The following is a 20,108-nucleotide window of genomic DNA, read 5'->3' as shown; positions in this document are numbered from 1 at the left end:
ACATGGGGATTGTGTCATCATGGCAACATGGTCCATTTATGCTTTTTAATCACTTACTATAAACACTGATCAGAGCTGCATCCTCAGAACCTCAAGACATTGGTAAATTACCTTCCCAGATTGCTTCATTCCTTATCTTTACATTGAGCCTATTTCACAAAGCATCAAAATACAACATAGCTGAGAATTGTTTTAAAACTTTGGCTGCTGATCCCACCAAATGCTGTTTAGCACAGGGCTAATTCGCTGGCTTTGAAAGCAGACCAAAGCAGGCCAGCAGCATGGTTCAATTCCCGTAACAGCCTCCCCGAACAGGCGCCGGAATGTGGCGACTAGGGGCTTTTCGCAGTAACTTCACAGTAAGCTTACTTGTGACAATAAGCGATTTTCATTTCATATAAGACCATAAGACATAGGAGCAAAGTAGGCTATTCGGCCCATTGAGTCTGCTCTGCTATTCAATGAGATCATGACTGATGTGATAGGATAATCCTCAACCTCACTTTCCCACCTTACCCCCATAGTTCTTGATTCCCTTACTGATTAAAAATCTGTCTATTTCATCCTTGCACATACTGACTGACCCAGCGTCTAAAGCCCTCTGTGATAAACAATTCCACAGATTCACTCTCCTAACCTCTCCTGATAAAAGTCAGGCATGGGTTAGTTACTTGGGAAAACTTTTCTGTAAATACATCTCTGATCAGATTCAGGGCGATTCCTCATGGGAGGATCCAAAAATGTTGGTGGTGCAATCACCTTTGAGCGTTTGCACCTTTTGTTGTGCAAAATGGTGTCCCTTATGGGCATTGTACATTTTGTGGGAGGCACCTTCTCCAGTGAAAAGGAGAGGAGGAGGAGATGGGCACGGAGGAGGCCAAGGATGGAATCAACATGAGTTGCAGGAAGGTGGGCAAGGTGCAGAGGAGCAAGGGGCTGCACTGAGGAAGAAGGAGAAGACATGCGGGGGTAGACAAAGGCTGTAGCCTGACAACCAAATTTATAGTGTCCAAATATTCTACCTGCAGATGAAGTAGTGACAGTATCTTTGGTGACTTTGCCTTTCATGCATTCAAATGGTCATTGGATAGGCATATGGACGATAAGGGAATAGTGTAGATGGGCTTTAGAGGGGTCACAGGTCGGGCAACATCGAGGGCCGAAGGGCCTATTCTACGCTGTAATGTTCTATGTTCTGAGAGAGGAAATTCCTCCTCATCTCTGTTTTAAATGGGAAATCTCTTACTCTGAGATTATGCCCTAGCCTCTTCCACAAGGGGAAACTATCTTTCTTCATCTACTCTGTCAAGCCCCCTGAGAATCTATACGTTTCAGTAAGGTTGCCCTCATTCTTCTAAACTCCAATGAGTACAGACTCAACTTCCCTCCTCATAAGAAAATCCCTCCATACCCAGGATCAACCTAGTAAGAAGTCTTACAACACCAGGTTAAAGTCCAACAGGTTTGTTTCAAACACGAGCTTTCGGAGCACGGCTCCTTCTTCAGGTGAATGGAAAGGCTTGTTCCAGAAATGTTTATATAGACACAGTCAGAGATGCCCCGGAATGCGAGCACCTGCAGGCAATCAAATCATCAAAGATGCAGAGAGAGAGGTAACTCCAGGTTAAAGAGGTGTGAATTGTCCCAAGCCAGTTCAGTCGGTAGGCCTCTGCAAGTCCAGGCTTGTTGGTGGGGGCCGAATGTAATGCGACATGAATCCCAGATCCCGGTTGAGTCCGCATTCATGCGTGCGGAACTTAGCTATAAGCTTTTGCTCAGCAATTTTGCGTTGTCGCGTCTCCTGAAGGCCTCCTTGTAGAATGCTGACCCGGAGATCAGAGGCTGAATGTCCTTGACTGCTGAAGTGTTCCCCAACTGGAAGGGAACAGTCCTGCCTGTTGATAGTCGTGCGACTTGGACTTGGACTTTAACCTGGTGTTGTAAGACTTCTTACTGTGCTCACCCCAGTCCAACGCCGGCATCTCCACATCAGGATCAACCTGGCAATCCTTTTCTGGACTGCCTCCAATGCCAGTATATCTTTGCTTCGTTAAACTGTCCACAGTATTCCAGGAGTGGTCTAACTAGTGCATTGTATCGTTTTAGCAGGGCTTCCCTATTTTTGTAACCCATTCCATTTGAAATAAAGGACAACACTCCATTTGCCTTCCCTACTACCTGCTGAAGTTGCATCCAATTTTTTGTGATTTAAGGACGGGGACCCCCAAATCCCTCCATGCGGCAGCTTTCTGCAGCCTTTCTCCATTTAAATAATATTCAGCTCCCTTATTCTTCCTACCAAAGTGCATAACTTCACATTTTTCTGTGTTATATTATATGACCTGAGTGGCATGTCCCAAGCTGCAGCCCACAAGTATATCCATGAGGCGCCGGATGTGCTGTCTGCCCGGGCAACAGACTTTATCAACTTTGAGCTGGACCAGGCCCACCAACATGGCCGAGCTGCAGGATTCGCCACCATTGCTGGGATGCCCAGGTCCAGGGGCAATAAAGTTGCCTTGCTCGCACTGGTGCACTGGGGAGTGCCCTTCATTAACAGGAAGGGGTTCCACTCCCTGAATATTCAACTTGTGTGTGACCACCACCTCATGCACGTGTGTGCCCACTATCTGGAGAGCAAGCATGACAACTACATCCTGTACAGTCGGAGATCCCCGGCGTCTTTGTGGACCACCCCAGGATGACGGGCTGGCTCGTGGGGGGGGGGGGGGGGGGGGGGGGGTTAAGGCGTACCCACTGAGGTACTGACTGATGATGCCAATGCGGAGGCCAGAGACCAAGGCGGAGACCCGATATAATGAGGCCCATGCTGTCAACTGTGCTATCCTGGAGTGGTGCATCAGACTGCTCAAAACGCGGTTCCGATCTGGTGGTGCACTACAGTACACCCCCCAGACGATCTCCAGGTTTGTGGTGGCCTGCTGTATCCTCCACAACCTGGCACAGCAGCAGGGCGACACGCTGAAGAGGGTTGGGAGGGACATGCGGCCTGGTCTGAGGAGGAGCAGTAGGAGGCGGACCAGGAGAGAATGGCGGACAAACCCAGGGAGGACCTGCACGAAGAGCCGGAAGATGGAGTACAGGTGGTGGCTGGCAAGGGTCCGGCATGCCCGGAGGACCAGGCAGGCCTTCAACCTGACTCAATTCTCTTAGGATGAGGTTTTGTCGTCCCCCCCACCCACCAACCCCCATTCCCCTCCTCCCTGCATTCCCCTACTCCCTCCTGCATTCCCCTACTCCCCCAATATCATCTTCCCATAATCTGCCCCTACCCCATTCCCCCTCCTTCCCACCCATTTCCTTCTTCCTCCTCCCCACTCACCGACCCTCCGACAACCCCCCCACCCCTCCCCAATTACCCTGTTCCACACTCCAAGGGTCTGTGTAACATCACCTCAGGGTGATGGGCCTGTGTCGGCACTATCAGTGGGTCAATATAAAGGAGAATGATGATAACTCACTGTGAGGTAGCTCAGGTGTGCCTCAGTTTATGCCAAAGTCTGACTTTTGTGTGTTTGCTGACAAGGGCGCTCACACCCATCACCTGAACAGGGTCTGCATCGGGGGTGTTTGATATTCTACCACACTGCTGGGGGGGGGGGGGGGGGGGGGTTGGGTGGGGGGAGCAGAATGCAACAGTGGGAGCGAGTGCAGGCAGGCCTGCTGTGAAGATTAATGTGACAGGGACTTCACATGTTTTTATTATGAACAACTGACATTTCCATTCCCCCAGCGACAGATAGTGTCCCCCTCCACACACCCACCGTTCCAAATCAGTGATCCTCACCCTTGAAATGAAATGAAATGAAAATCGCTTATTGTCACAAGTAGACTTCAAATGAAGTTACTGTGAAAAGCCCCTAGTCGCCACATTCCGGCGCCTGTTCGGGGAGGCTGGTATGGGAATTGAACCGTGCTGCTGGCCTGCCTTGGTCTGCTTTAAAAGCCAGCGACTTAGCCCTGTGCTAAACCAGCTTCTTGTTCTTTCGTGGTTTACTTCTACATCTAGGTGTGTCTCCAGGATGCACATCGGAGGTGGAGACAGCTTGCTGCTTTCCACGTTCTGTAGCCCATTATGCCCTGGGCGGATGTCCTTTCGAGGATCTGGAGCCGGAGGGCCCCGGTCAACTTACTGGTGTCACTAGCATTGCTGTACCGCCCCTGTTCTGCCCGCTGCCCTTGAGATGCGCCTGTGAACAGTAATGGCGAGAGGCTCATAGGGGCTTATTTCCGGCACTACGTACCGTTAAATATAGGCTGTGATCTTGCTAACGCGGTTATTGAGGAACACCCCGCCAAACACGCCAAAACCATATAGAGAAATGTTTCTATTAAATTGTGCCCACATCTCTGTAATGGCAATCCGAGCATACACATTAATATCAATTTGTGCTGTCAATTAGGGGCTGGTTTAGCTCACAAGGCTAAATCGCTGGCTTTTAAAGCAGGCCAAGCAGGCCAGCAGCAGTTCGATTCCCGTACCAGCCTCCCCGGACAGGCGCCGGAATGTGGCGACTAGGGGCTTTTCACAGTAACTTCATTGAAGCCTACTCGTGACAATAAGCGATTTTCATTTTTTCATTTCATTTTCATTCATTTACTTTGTGCTGAATACTACTTATATTTAAGTAAAGAGCCATTAGTTTTGGCTTTTTACCATTTTTCCCCCTTTGACCCTTTTTGCTGTTTTTTTAATGTTTGTACGCTCTGTACCTTCCTGTCACACTATGGGAATCATTACCTTAAATAGCTGCCTTGTAATCCTGCCATAGACTTTTGCTTTGGAAGCCTTTGTATCCCACTCTAGAACCATCCCCCCTCCTCTTATATTTAGTTTTATGCTCTCTCTACTTCTCCAGTTATGGGGCAGGATTCTCCGCCCCTCCGCGCCGGAATCGCACCCGTCTCAGGGGCGGGAAATAGACGTTCAAACCGAAAATCTGGCGCGACGGTGCTTCTGCAATTCTCCGCGGACCCCGCAGTTGTGCACGCGGTCGACGCGGCACCGGTCTGGGGCCGTTGGAACAGGCCCCCACGGCGATTCTCCGCAGTCGAGCGGCCGAACATCTACAACCCGGCGGGAGCTCGGACCCAGGGTTGCCCTGGTGGGTGGCGGGGGGGAAAATCTGACTCGGGGGGGGGGGGGGGGGAGGGAGGGGGCACTGTCAGTGGGTCAATATAAAGGAGAATGATGATAACTCACTGTGACGTAGCTCAGGTGTGCCTCAGTTTATGCCAATGTCTGACTTGTGTGTGTTTGCTGACAAGAGCGCTCACACCCATCACCTGAACAGGGTCTGCATCGGGGGTGTTTAATCTTCTACCACACTGCCGGGGGGGGTTGGATGGGGGTCAGCGGTGGCCAGGCCCGCGATCGGGGGCCATCGATTTGCGGGCCATCGCGATCTGGGGGTGACCTACCTTACTCCGCGCGGGCCTGCTGTGTGGCTCCGCCATATCGGCAGCGACGAGCTGAGTTGTCGCTGCGCGCATGCGCGGACCCATCGGCTGCCAGAGCTGCGGGCGCACGCAGCATAAGGAAAAAGTCCAGAGTGATTCTCGCCCGTTTTCTGGCAGGCTGGCAGGACTTAGTCCCCAAAGGGAAAATCCCGGCCATGTGGTTTGCAAGAATACTGTTACCAGCACAGTTCAGATGTAGGCCAGCCCAACACTACAGCCCCCACTTTCCACAGTACTGATACCTGTGCTCCATGAACCAAAACCCACTTCTCCTGCACCAATCTTTGAGCCACCTATCAATATTGTGGCGCTAACAATTGCACTCAAAGACGAGAGACATGTACAATCGAGGCTTTGTTGCTGTGTGATGCTATTCCTCCGGCTGCAACTGTAGAATAGGATCTGAGTGACTCACACGCATATTTATACACAAGCTCCCTGTGGGCGGAGCTAGCCGGCAGGGGCTTACCGGAGGAACCTGTATTACAGGTACAGCCATACATCCCCCTACTGCAAGTATGCATATCTACAGTGATTATCACCACATTCACCCCTGTAAAAAAAAGAGTCCGGCGGGGGTGACGTGTAACTATAATACAATGGATGATATATTTACAAAAGGGTTCAAAAAAAGAAAACCAAGAGTCCATCCGGTTAGCAGGTTACAGGTTGAGCCGAATCGGCGGTCGAACGTTCCGCTGTGATCGGCGTAGCTGTGGTGGTGACGTCAGCCCAGGCGGTGATGGCAACGATGGTGCAGGTGCTGGCGGTGTTGGTGCTGGCTGCTGGCGGGATGACTCCGAGAGCGAGCCGAAATCTTCCGTGTCCTCCAGTGTGGGCACGGGGACAAGGCATGGACCTGGTGGGGATGAATACAGGGGCACCGGGGAAAAGGAGGGTGGGGCGGGGGGGGGGGGGGGAAAGGGGCGTGGGCATGGGATCGGCACCTGAGGGAGCCAGGTCCCGGAGCGAGACTGTGTCCTGGCGGCCGTCGGGGAACTCCACGTAGGCATACTGAGGGTTGGCGTGGAGTAGGCGTACTTTGTCCACCAGGGGTTCTGCCTTGTGGTGCCGGACATGCCTACGGAGAAGGACTGGGCCTGGAGTCGTGAGCCAAGTGGGGAGCGACACCCCGGATGTAGACTTCCTTGGGAAGGCAAAAACACGTTCATGGGGTGTACTGTTAGTTGCGGTGCACAGTAGTGTCCGAATGGAATGGAACGCGTCAGGGAGGACCTGCTGCCAGCGAGCGGCTGGGAGGTTCCTGGACCGTAGGGCCAGCTGGACTGCCCTCCATACCGCCCCGTTCTCCCTCTCTACCTGCACATTTCCCCGGGGGTTGTAGCTGGTTGTCCTGCTGGAGGCGATACCCCTGCTGAGCAGGAAATTACGCAGCTCATCACTCATGAACGAGGATCCCCTGTCACTGTGGATTTAGTCGGGGAAACCGAACAGTGCGAAAATGGAATCCAGGGCCTTGATGACGGTGGCAGACGTCATATCCGGGCATGGGATGGCAAAGGGTAACGTAGAAAATTAATCGACCACACTAAGGATATAGGTGTGCGGTCGGTGGAGGGGGGGGGCCCTTTGAAGTCCACGTTCAGGTGTTCAAAGGGGCGGGACGCTTTCACCAGGCACGCGCGATCTGGCCGGTAGAAGTGCGGCTTGCACTCGGCACAGACCTGGCAGTCTCTGGTGACTGTCCGTACTTCCTCGACGGAGTAGGGCAGATTGCGGGCTTTGATCAGATGGTACAAGCAAGTGACCCCCGGATAGCAAAGGCTCTCGTGCAAGGCACGGAGCTGGTTCACTTGTGCGCTGGCACATGTACCTCGGGAGAGGGTGTCTGGTGGCTCGTTGAGCTTGCCGGGGCGATACAAGATCTCATAGTTAAAGGTGGGGAGCTTGATTCTGCACCGCAAGATTTTGTCATTCTTGATCTTGCCCCGCTGCGTGTTGATGAACATGAAGGCTACCGACCGTTGTTCAGTGAGGAGAGTGAATCTCCTGCCGGCCAGGTAATGCCTCCAGTGCCGCACCGCTTCAACGATTGCCTGGGCCTCCTTTTCAACAGAGGAATGTCGAATTTCTGAGGCGTGTACGGTGCGTGAAAAGAATGCCACGGGTCTGCCTGCCTGGTTTAGAGTGGCGGCAAGGGCGACATCTGAAGCGTCGCTTTCTACTTGAAAAGACAGTGTCTCATCTACTGCGTGCATCCCCGCCCTAGCTATGTCAGATCGAATGCAGGCGAAGGCCTGTTGTGCCTCGGCCGTGAGGGGAAAATGTGTGGACTGGATAAGTGGGCGGGCCTTGTCCGCGTATTGTGGGACCCACTGGGCGTAATAACAAAAGAACCCCAGGCAGCGTTTGAGGGCCTTGGGGCAGTGGGGAATGGAAGCTCCATGAGGGGGCGCATGCGGTCGGGGTCGGGCCCCAGTAGTCCGTTTTGGACTACGTAGCCGAGGATGGCTAAGCGGTCTGTGCGGAACACGCACTTCTCCTTGTTGTACGTGAGATTAAGGAGAGATGCGGTGTGGAGGAATTTAGAAAGGTTGGCGTCATGGTCCTGCTGGTCATGGCCGCAGAAGGTGACATTGTCGAGGTACGGGAAGGTGGCCTGCAGTCCGTACCGGTCAACCATTCGGTCCATTTCTCGTTGACATTTCCCGAAGAAATTGGTACAGACGACCATCTGCCTCGAAGGCAGTGTAGGGATGGTCCGATTTACGGATGGGGAGCTGGTGGTAGGCGGATTTCAGGTCAATAGTAGAGAAGATCCGGTACTGTGCAATCTGATTGACCATATCAGAAATGCAGGGGAGGGGGTACGCGTCGAGCTGCGTGTATAGGTTGATGGTCTGGCTGTAGTCCACGACCATCCTGTGCTTCTCCCCGGTCTTAACCACTACCACCTGGGCTCTCCAAGGACTGTTGCTGGCCTCGATGATACCCTCCCGAAGCAGCCACTGGACTTCGGACCTGATGAAGGCCTAGTCCTGGGTGCTGTACCGTCTGCTCCTGGTGGCGACGGGCTTGCAATCTGTGGTCAGATTGGCAAAGAGTGAGGGAGGCTCGACCTTGAGGGTTGCGAGGCCGCAAACGGTGAGGGGAGGTAGGGGTCCGCCGAATTTGAGGGTGAGGCTCTGGAGATTGCACTGGAAATCCAGGCCTAGTAAGAGTGACGCGCAGAGGTTGGGGAGAATGTACAGATGGAAACGGTCGAATTCCATGCCCTGTACAGTAAGTTTAACCAGGCAGGAACCCCGGATCGGGACAGAGTGGGAACCGGAGGCGAGAGAGATCTGCCGGTTTGCGGGATGGACCGCAAGGGAATAGCGCCTTACCGTGTCCGGGTGGACGGAGCTCTCGGTGCTCCAGGAGTCGATGAGGCAGGAGGTCACGTGGCCGTTGACCAGCACCGTTGTGGAAGAAGGTGCCAGGTTGCGAGGACGCGACTGGTCGTGCGTAACGGAGGCGAGTAGCGGGCGATTGGCAGTCGAGTCAGATGAGTCCGACGAGGAGCGGTAGCGACCCGTGTCCCGTGGCCCTGTCCCGGGAGGACAAAATGGCGGCGTCTGGAGTACCTGTGTGGGAGAAGGTGGCGGCGGACAAAATGGCGGCACCCATGGAGCGCACGTTGTGGGGACAGGACAAGATGGCGGCGCCCATGGAACCCACATGGCGGTTGGGGATGAAGATGGTGGCGCCCATGGAGCGCACGTGGTGGGGGCGGCGAAAGATGGCGGTGCTCACTGATCGCACGTGGGGTCGGGGAAGCGGACGGCAGGGCCCATTGTGCGATCGGCTGAGGCGAGGGGTGGAACGGGGGCACGATAGCGGCAACCGTCCGGGACTGACACACCGCTGCAAAGTGGCCTTTCTTGCCACAAGCTTTGCAGGTCACGGTGCGGGCTGGGCAGCGTTGGCGGGGGTGCTTCTGCTGACCGCAGAAGTAACAGCGGGGACCCCCAGGCGAGCAGCTCAGGCGTAGTGCACGGGGGCGGCTGCTGGGGGGGGGGGCGGTTGCGGGGTCCACGAGGGGTAGGACGGGTGGACCTGGGGGGCCGTTTGCGGGCTCCACGAGGGGTAGGACGGGTGGGCCGAGTTGCTAGCGGAGTAAGATCGCGCACTACGGGAGGCGGCCGTCATGGAAAACACCAGAGTCTTTGTGGTCCCTTCCAGCAGCCGTTGCCGGATGGTGTCCGATGCAATGCCTGTAACAAAGGCATCGTGTATGAGTAAATCAGAGTGTTCCGTGGCTGTGAGGGCCCGGCAGTCGCAGTCTCGGACCAGAGGTATAAGGGCCCTCCAGAAGTCCTCAATCGACTCACACGGCTGCTGGACGCGAGTAGAGGGTAGATGTCTCGCAAACAGGGTGTTCGTCGACTGTGCATAGTTCTCCTTGAGCAGTTCCATAGCTCTGGTGTTGTCAGGTGCATCTCGAATTAGCGGAAAGACACTGGAGCTAAGTCTTGACTACAGGAGTTGTTTTTTTTGAGCCTCCATCAGGGGAGAGATGTAGGCCTCGAAGACTGCAAGCTAGTGAACAAAGTCTTTCCTGGCGTGAGGCGACTGCGGATCCAGAATTTTATGTATCCTTTGCCAATTTGAAGCGCTCAGTTAATAATCCAGGGATGATAACCTTGGAGGTTTTGATGTTTATTTTAATGCTTAGCTCGTCAAATATTGTAAGAAAAACCTCTTCCCTCATTCCCCCAATGTCGCTGGTACTGACATGGACCAAGACAATGGGATCGTCCCTCTCCCACTGCACTCCTACTCTCTGGGGCCCCTTACCTGCCTCGGCTGCAGATACACACCCTTGTCCGTGACCACTTTGCAAACCAGAAGACCCTCTCCTTAGGGATGTGACCATCTCCTGAAAGAAAGAAAGCGTCCAGGTAACTCGCCCCCTCCCTGATGTGTCACGGAGTCTGCAGCACAGCCTCCAGCTCATTGACTCTGAGCCGAATCCCCCCAAGCCGCAAACACTCACTGCAGACCCATTTGCCCTGGATCACACTGACATCCAGGAGCTCCCGTATGCTGAAGCCTTGACACATTGCCGGTCCTGACATCCTTAATGTGTTTTAAAAAGTGACTTAATTAATTAATTTACTTATAGTGCTTTTTCCATATTTTATTCCATAACCACCAATGTTAAGAACATAAGAACAAGGAGCAGGAGTAGCAATTCAGCCCCTCGAGTCCGCTCCGCCATTCAATACGATCATGGTTGATCTCCTCTCAGCTCAACTCCACTTCCCTGCCCATTCTCCATAACCCTTCAACCCATTACTAATTAAAAATCTGTCAACCTCCTCCTTAAATTTACTCAAAGTCCCAGAATCCACTGCACTCTGGGGTAGTGAATTCCACAGATTCATGACCCTTTGAGAGAAGTAATTTCTCCTCATCTCTGTTTTAAATCTGCTATCCCTTATCCTAAAACTATGACCTCTCGTTCCAGATTGCCCCACAAGAGAAAGCATCCACTCTACACCTACTTTGTCAATACCTTTAATCATCTTATATAACTCAATTAGATCGCATCACATTCTTCTAAACTCGAGAGAGTATCGGCTAAAGTGCTCAGTCTCTCTTCATAAGACCATTATCTCTGGAATCAATCTAATGAACCTTCTCTGAACTGCCTCTAATGAAAATGAAATGAAATGAAATGAAAAATGAAATGAAAAATGAAAATCGCTTATTATCACGAGTAGGCTTCAATGAAGTTCATAGACTTACAGTGCATAAGGAGGCCATTCGGCCCATCGAGTCTGCACCGGCTCTTGGAAAGAGTACCCTACCCAAGGTTAACACCTCCACCCTATCCCCATAACCCAGAAACCCCACCCAACACTAAGGGCAATTTTGGACACTAAGGGCAATTTATCATGTCCAATCCACCTAACCTGTACATCTTTGGACTGTGGGAGGAAACAGGAGCACCCGGAGGAAACCCACACACACATGGGGAGGATGTGCAGACTCTGCACAGACAGTGACCCAAGCCGGAATTGAACCTGGGACCCTTGAGCTGTGAAGCGATTGTGCTATCCACAATGCTACCATGCTGCCCTTAGTGAAAAGCCCCTAGTCGCCACATTCCGGCACCTCTCCGGGGAGGCTGGTACGGGAATCGAACCGTGCTGCCGGCCTGCCTTGGTCTGCTTTCAAAGCCAGCGATTTAGCCCAGTGTGCTAAACCAGCACCCGCCCCCCCCCACCTCAAATAAGGGGAACAAAACTATACACAGTACTCCAGGTGTGGTCTTATCAATGCCTTGTACAGTTGCAGCATCACTTTCCTACTTTCATACTTTAACCCTTTAGCTATAAAGGCCAAAATTCCATTTGCCTTCCTTATTACCTGCTGTAGCTGCGTATAGTTTTCTGCGTTTCATGCATGAGGACACCCAGATCCCTCTGCACCAATGCACTCTGAAGATTCTCTCCATTTCGACAATAGGTTGCCTTTCCATTTTTCTGACCAAAATTGATACCATTCCCTCACTGTCGCTGGGTCAAAACTCTAGTGCTCCCCGAAGAAATCATTTTCTTCTGTTTCGTAAGGTTCTACAATTCTATGATTCAATGTAGTTGGATCATTCAAGGGTTTGCATGCTTTATTCTTCACAGTGACCATCTCCAACAAGAGAGGATCTAATCATCCTTCCTTGACATTTAATCGCATTCCCATTGCTGAATACCACACTATCAACATCCTGGGGACTACCATTGACCAAAAACTGAACTGAATCAGCCATATAAATTGTTAGACGTTTTGGCTGCTATTATATAAAGAGTCAAAGTTACTGCCCCTATTGACAAACACCTTTATTTCACTTTAACAACTCTGCACAAAACCCTATCTTCACATCACCTGACACAAAGGCCACCTGAATCCTCTTTGCATATCAGTGTCAATTATTGGATACTTAACATCAATGAGACAACTAATTGGAATGTCTCTTAACCCACTACTTAACAGTCTCCCCTTCCTTGGAGAAAAAAAATAATTAGGTGAAAAGAAAATTACACGAAACTGAAAAACACACACGCAATTTCCCCCCTTTTCTTTTTTTTTGGGAAGAAAAATAAACAGTCACAGAAACAGGCACCCTTCATTAACAATATCCAGCAATTTCTGTGAACTAGCCCCTCTTTTTGTAAAACAGTCTGACAATTGATAGCTACTGTCAACCCATTTAATTTTTGCTATCTCCCCTCTGTTCAACATCTGCTTTAAACTTGCGATGTCTATCCGTAACCTCTTTTCATTGACACTTTTTGTAGAGTGCACATTTTCCCACAGGGATTTATTGTCAATGTGACATTCAATAGGTATATTGCCCAAATCCCCTAATCCCAAAATTTCTGTCAATATCTGAGAAATATAAAAGGTCACATCCCCCGCCTCTACAAGGCTTAACATCTCAGCAGCCAAAGTGCTTTTGACACTCTCCTTATTTTCTTAGTTTCCCACCCAAGAGGGCAACATTTATCATTGTTCCCCAAAAGGAAAATTATAAAACCTCCTGGGCGCGATTCTCCGCCCCCCACGCCGGGTGGGAGAATAGCAGGAGGGCCTCCCGACATTTTTCACGCCCTCCCACTATTCTCCCCCCCCCCCCACGCCCGACCCACGCCACGAATCGCCACTCGCCGTAAAAAGACGATTCGCCGAGGCCGATGGGCCGAGCGGCCGGGCCTTCACGCCCGTTTCAACACGGCAACAAACACACCTGCTTGCTGCCGTCGTGAAACGGGCGGCAGATGCCCGTTTGGGGCATCTGGGGGCCCGATTGGCATGGCAGTACCACGGCCGCGCCAAGGGGGGCATAGGCCCACGATCGGTGCCCACCGGACATACTCTTTTCCCTCCGCCGCCCCGCAAGATCAAGCCGCCCCGTCTTGCGGGGCGGCTGAGGGAAAAGACGGCAACTGCCCATGCGCGGGTTGGTGTTGTCCAACCTGCGCATGCGCGGCTGACGTCATCGGCCGCGTCAGCTGGCGCGACGCTTGGCGTGCGGCCTTGACGGCCGTCGTCACGGCCGCACCACCGTGACGCACGGGGTCGCGCTCCTAGCCCAGCCCGGGGGGAGAATCCGCCCCGGAAGTGGGCGTGAAGGCTGCCGTGGGTCACGGCCTGTCCCACGGCAGCCTTTACGATTCCCCGCATTTGCGGAGAATCTCGCCCCCTGTGTTTGAAACCCCATCACATAAATTTGCATAGGACACATCACGATAAACTATGAATTTCAAGATTATAAGGTCACCTAAAACCGGGAACCTCAAAACACACTCCTGCATTTTTAGTTTGACCAGTGCTTTATTTGCTCTTATTATGTCTTCCACTTTGGGATCATTCATTTTTGTACTCAACTCTAAGACGTCAAAACTCACGTCTGGTCTAATCTGTCTACCTAACAATTCAGTTGCCCAATTAAACTTCGCAGTTGCTCTTTTTCCATCTTTGAAACCATTGCATCTTTTTGTGAAACCCGACTAATTGCTATTGGGCTGATGCTTTCCAAATAAGATTGCTGACGTGAAGTTGCCCCTAACTTAGTCTGTTCGATTTCCAATTCAATATATTTAAATGCAACGGAAGCTTGACTTCCAACCCTGAATTCTTTCCTCAAACCAGAGATTACAAAATCAGTAGTCCCACCCCACAAAAAAATCATCGACATGCACCATAAAGATACCAGAAAGATTTCCTTTATAGTGCCAGTAAAACATTGCCGGATCTGCTTTCAACTGGCAACAGCCTAACTTTAACTAAACTGACCTTACCGAAAAATACCAGACTCTAGATGCATCATTCAATCCATATATACATTTGTTCAACTTCCAGAGTACCCCTTCTGTGTTAGCTGCCTCTTTAGGAGGACGGAGAAAAATATCGCTCTGAAGCTGATGCCCTTGCAAAAGGCAGCTTTTATGTTATAGATTTGCATTCCCAAGCCTTTGTGGCTAATAGAGCCAAGAAGGTCTTTAAAATAACCTTTCCTGCCATACATTAATCTACCCTTAAATCCTGATCTTCTAAGTTTTCTTCAAATCCCCTTGCCATAAGCCTGGCCTTTGCCTTATAAGTTCCATCCAGAAGAACCTTTTGCTTGCAAATCCATCTGTGGGATAGAGCTGTTTGTCCCCTATCCGGTACTTCGTGTATACCCCAAATTCACTCCAACTATGCAGTTCTTGCTGTTTGGCATCTTTGATAATTTTTTGATCTAATTTATTGGAAGCCACCAAAATCTCACATGCATGTGGGCTTCTACTCCTATTAGTATTCGTAGTCTTACTCATGTTTCGAGATCTTGATAAACTATGTCCCCTCTCCCACCTGGTATCTCGTTCTGTACTGCTACTGCTTGATCTTTCCCTTCTGCTGTGGGATGTCCATTCACTAGTTCTCAAACTTTTCCTGTGGACCTGTTCACTATCTGATGTACTATCTGAACTGGCACTGCGTTTCTGTGCCCTCCATTTTTGAACTTTGTGTTCCCAATCCATTGGCTTGACTCATTCCCCTGAATGCTGTACATTCAACCAATGTTTATACATTCCAGTGGTCTTTCCTGCTCTGCCAATAACAGTTGCATCCTTCCATTGACTAGACCCTTCAGGCAAGTATGTCACTTTTGTACCAACTTTTGGCAGTTGTCCTTTTGGAAAAATGGCCTGTTCTAATTCATCAGAAGTGTTGTGTTCCTCTACAGAAACTCTGTCTATGTCAGTTAACTGATCCTCATAGTTCTGTAACATGTGCGTACCAGATGACTCTGTTTACTCGTCATGTATGTCTGCTCTGTCTAAATTTGAAAATTTGTAATCTGTACCCATTATCCTTGATGAATGTACCCTAACAGTTTGATTGCCATGTTGCAAAATAATTGTTTTGCCATCTATGCCTATGATCTTCCCTGAGCCTTTCCATTCATTAAAATTGTCTCTGTTATAGTATACTATGTCTCCTTGCTGAAAAGCGGTATTTGATGGTTGTACATGATGTCGTCAAGCTCTGCGAATTCTTTCAGAGACTTCTGCTTCCAAAAAAGCTTTTCTACTGCTATGTAATGCATTTACATGCTCAGTAAAGGCAGAGCTAATTGTAGTCCCTTCCCAACCTGGGGGCTGGTCATCTAAAATGGATGGAATTTTAGGATTTCTACCAAACACTAATTAATAGGGACTATAGCCCCCAACCATCTGCAATGAATTCTTTGCATGTGCCGCCTATGCTAAAGCTGAATTTAGTTTGCAGTTTGGTCTATCTGCCAAAATTTTTCGGGGTAATGTCATCCATTACCGTATGGTTTATTTCACACACACTATTACTAAATGGGCTTTCCGCAGCCCTATTCATAACTGTGATCTTCACATTTTCACACATATCCCTAAACTGATCATTAGCAAATTCTCCCCCATTGTCCGTAAGGAATTTTGACAGTGGGCCCATTCCTGTCCCTATCTATTTTTCCACAATTTGATCCAGAATGACTCTTCTTTCTTTACTTCGTACAATCGTTGATTGACTAAATGTGGTTGCTAAATCTAGAAAATGCAAAATAAATATATTATTGGCTTTATCCCAGATCTTAAGGTCCATGGCCACTATGTTGTTAAAATCTCTGGCCAAAGGTCGGGTTACTATCGGTCGTGCTGGTGTCCTTCTGTACTTCCTACAAACTTCATAGCGATCACTAACCTGTTCTATCAGCTTAGTACAGTCTTCAGGTACTGCTCCTTTTGACAAACTCCTTTATTTCACTTTAACAACTCTGCACAAAACTCTATCTTCACATCACCTGACACAAAGGCCACCTGACGCCTCTTTACATAATCAGTGTTAATTATGGGATACTTAACATCAATGAGACAACTAATTGTAATGTCTCTTAACCCATTACTTAACATAAATACTGTAACTACAAGAGCAGGTCAGAGCTGAAAAATTCTGTGGAGAGTAACTCACCTCCTGACTCCCAAAGCCTGTTCACCACCTACAAGGTACAAGGCAGGAGTGTGATGGAATATTCTCCACTTACTTGGATGGCAAAAGCTCAAAGTGGGTACAATCTGCAACAAGTAAGTTCACTTGATTGGCATCCCATCCACCACCTTCAGGGTTCACCCCCTCCATCAAAGGTGCACAGTAGCAGCAGTGTGTACAGCCTACAAGATGCACTGCAGAACTCACCAAGGCTCCTTTGAAAGCACCTTCCAAACTTCTACCACCTATGGTCAAGGGCAGTAGATGTATGGGAACACCGCCACCCTCCAGGTTCTCTAAGCCACGCACCTTGCTCACTTGGAACCATATTGCTGCTGGGTCAAACGTATGGAGTTCCCTTTCTAACAGTGCTGTAGGAGTTCGTACAGCACATGGACTGCAGCAGCTCAACAAGGCACCTCACCACCATCTTCTCGCGCGATTAGGGACGGGCAGAAAATGTCCATGTCATATTCACAAATAAATATTTAAAATGCTCAAACCTGCTTGGCTCCAGGGTCTTCCTAAAGGGCAACAATAATCCTTTTGTGATAAAAAAAATTCCCTAGATTTTTGCTTGGTCCTTCTGCCCTTACTCTGATCACCAACGTGAAAGAGTTTATGGATTTCTGTGTGTTAAAAATTGAGACTCACCACACAGTTGTCACCTCCCTCTCCATTCTGTCAGAACCATCTCTCAGCTCACTCTCATCCTAACCATGAGCCACCATCATGTTGCAGCTTCTCCCCCCACATCTCCAACCCAAGCCCGCTCCAATTATTGAAGTTGTTTCCTTTAATGCTAGGCCTGTGTTGATTAAGTGCAACAATATTTGGGGATGGTGAGGAAATGTTCGAACATTAAGTTGCTGAATCGCATCTTGACAGGATGTCTATCCTTTTGTCTGTGTTGAAGGATCACAAGTGTCACTACTGAACAGGAAGAAAAGTTACTGAGACATCTGAAGGAAATCACAAGTGTCATTAAAAAGGGGAAACTCATTGAAGGCATCAGCCCCGAGAAGGAGGCAGAGGAATCCCCATACACGGAGGATTGGGAAGGTAGAGGAAAATCTCTCATACTTATAGTGCACACAGCGACGGATGCATGTTCAGTAAACTAATTCAAAGGAGGTGTATTCAAACAGTCTCGTGGGAGGTTTGCTTTATTAATTAATATAAGGGCCCCTTTTCTGATCCCACAGTGTCAGCACAAGGCCTGGAGCACAGTGAGATTTTATTTGCACCAATTAGCATAAACCTAACAGTCTTCAGTTGGCATGGAATACGAGTTCCCGCTCTAAATTTGCCTTGCAAATTCCACATTATGTAAAGAAGAGGGTGTCACACAGTACACCCTGACAGCCCTTAAAGAGCCACCTATCAAAATTAAAAAGTTATATAAACACATATTATAGCAAGTAACCAAATGTGCGACATGTTGAGGTAGTGACCCATGGATAAGTGAATCAGGCACCTGGGTTCTGCTGTTGGGGGAGCTGGGGAGGGAGGCAGAGGGCCCCTGAGTTTGCTGTTGGGGTGGGTGGGAGGGAGGTGGAATTTGCCGTAGGAAGGGGTGGGCAGGAAGATTGCTTGGTCTGGTCGTCATGGTTTGGGGGAAGGATGGAAGTTGAGGTGTGGATGTGAGGAATCTGTGGACCAGGAACAGCAGCAATTAGTGAGGACATTTTCTTATTAAGCTGATGCTTAGGGTAGACAACCCCAAGTTCAACCAGCACAAGCAGGTGGTAGATGTGTTAACTGCATATTGCTTTAGATGTGGTAAAGTTCACTTGTACACTTTACCAAGATGTCGCAGTGTGTACATGTTTCCTGGCCCCTATTTTGGGGTCTTTCAAAACAAGATAGTCCTAAATAAGAGGCACTACATGGCCTGATTTAACCTCTCCGGAGTCGGAACTTATTTTAGTGGACCACTTCCGTTTATAACCTCATGACGCATGTTCCTATTTCAAGCAAAGTGTGAGGGAAACCAGATCGTACTATAGACGCTTTCTTTTGTTATCCAAAACAAAATTATAATTTAACTAGATACAGTTTTAATACCAATAATAATGGATTTTTTTCCCCTGAAGGTTATCCGGAGGAAACAGACCAGCTTTACTGTCAATGCGAATGCAGCTGCCAGTGTGACACCTACCCCAATTATTCTGAGCCTAATGAGCTTTCTGCGGAGGAATTGGCAGAGAGAATAGGCACAATGGAAGGTGGCTGTTCCTCAAGTGAAACAATAGAAGATAAAATTCGACAAAATAAAAAATATCAAGCACCAGATCACCAGCAGAGTACACAGATTGGTGTGAGCAGCCAGACTGACAGTATTGAAGTGGAAGAACTCCAGCGTGAAGACAGCGAGTATGAAGATGATAATCCGGCTATTACAGTGGAGAATTGTGACATCAGCTTTGAGATACTCAGTGATGTTGACGACCAAGTCAGAGATGAATCTAATGTAAATATTTCTGTCAGTAAGCAAAAAAACACATACAAAGATAAAGGTGTACTGAGAAAGCGCATCAAGATGGTGCTCGAGTAAGAAGCATCATCATTAAGGTGGTATCGCTTTGGAGTATATGAGCAGCCGTATCAGGTCTTCCAGAGAGGGTTAAAATATATAGTGGACATGTATCTTCTAATATCCACTCTTCTTCGCCAGTGTTTCGTCTTCCATAATTGTTAGGAAAATCTATTTTACCGTATGGTTATCGGTCTAGAGTAACCTAGTATTTAAGCAGTCTGCGTGTGTTTTTAAACCCCCCTATTTTGCTCTGAACTTTCCTTATTTCATTTATGGCAATAATTTGTAGTAATGTTGGTTAATGAAAGAGGAAGTGTACAGTGTTTTCACCTATGCTATAAAACACAAGGAATAACAATGCATTCTGATCCTCAGCAGTTAAGCTGAATATACTGTTTCATCAGATTTGCAGGTCTTCAAACTAACTGCTCCACCATTCTCCTCACGTGAGCCAAGTGGACAGGTTTGGAGGAAGCAACATGTGGCCCTTGTAAACTTCAGAACTCGTAACTATTTAAAGCCCTTCAGGATTTCTTACAAATGTCTAAGCATGACATTTACTCCAAGTAAATTCCAGATTCCCTTGTTCTACTTTTTCACGTCTAGACTTAATAGAAATAAATGAACAAATTTGACATTTAGAAAAATTATCGCGTTCCTCGATTAGGGATTCCTTTCAAAAGAAAGCTCTTTATTGTTCAGGGTGTTCTTTTTTAATCAAACCTTCAATAAACTAGCTCACATTCCTCATGTTATGGGGTTTGTTCAGCATTTTACTAGCATAGATCCATCACCATCATTCCTGTCAATCACATTTCAGCAATGCACCAGTTTGGATTTCATTCAGCACAACTCTAGAACCCATCCTTTCAGGCACTTCCCTGAAATAAACTTGTATTGATTTGAAGATGCTATCAAATCCTGCTCATGAAACAATGAGAAGAATGCTGTATCTTCAAGGGAACTCTGTAAATAATAGGTGGCAATGTTAATCCAACCCATGTCAAACTGACAGCATCACGAGCGCAATGCTGGTTTTACATACGGGCCCAATCTTGCTATTGAAGTCAATAAA

At 48.9% G+C, this 20,108-nt stretch overlaps 1 protein-coding gene across 3 annotated transcripts in view; it reads left to right on the top strand.

Annotated features, from left to right (window-relative positions):
• ric3a (RIC3 acetylcholine receptor chaperone a) overlaps positions 1-19,817 on the top strand; it is a 105,756-nt gene extending 85,939 nt beyond the window's left edge. For all 3 annotated transcript variants that reach the window (XM_038808112.1, XM_038808113.1, XM_038808114.1), the window contains exons 5-6: positions 17,411-17,556; positions 18,591-19,817. In XM_038808112.1, the coding sequence (XP_038664040.1) occupies positions 17,411-17,556; positions 18,591-19,051 (607 nt within the window). In that variant the 3' untranslated portion in view covers positions 19,052-19,817. The remainder of the gene's footprint in view (positions 1-17,410; positions 17,557-18,590) is intronic.
• The last annotated feature ends 291 nt before the right edge of the window (positions 19,818-20,108 follow it).

The sequence above is a fragment of the Scyliorhinus canicula genome, chromosome 9, assembly GCF_902713615.1.
Source record: "Scyliorhinus canicula chromosome 9, sScyCan1.1, whole genome shotgun sequence".
Taxonomy (NCBI): domain Eukaryota; kingdom Metazoa; phylum Chordata; class Chondrichthyes; order Carcharhiniformes; family Scyliorhinidae; genus Scyliorhinus; species Scyliorhinus canicula.
Note: the sequence above shows the minus strand (reverse complement) of the source record. Positions and strands in the feature narration are given on the sequence as shown.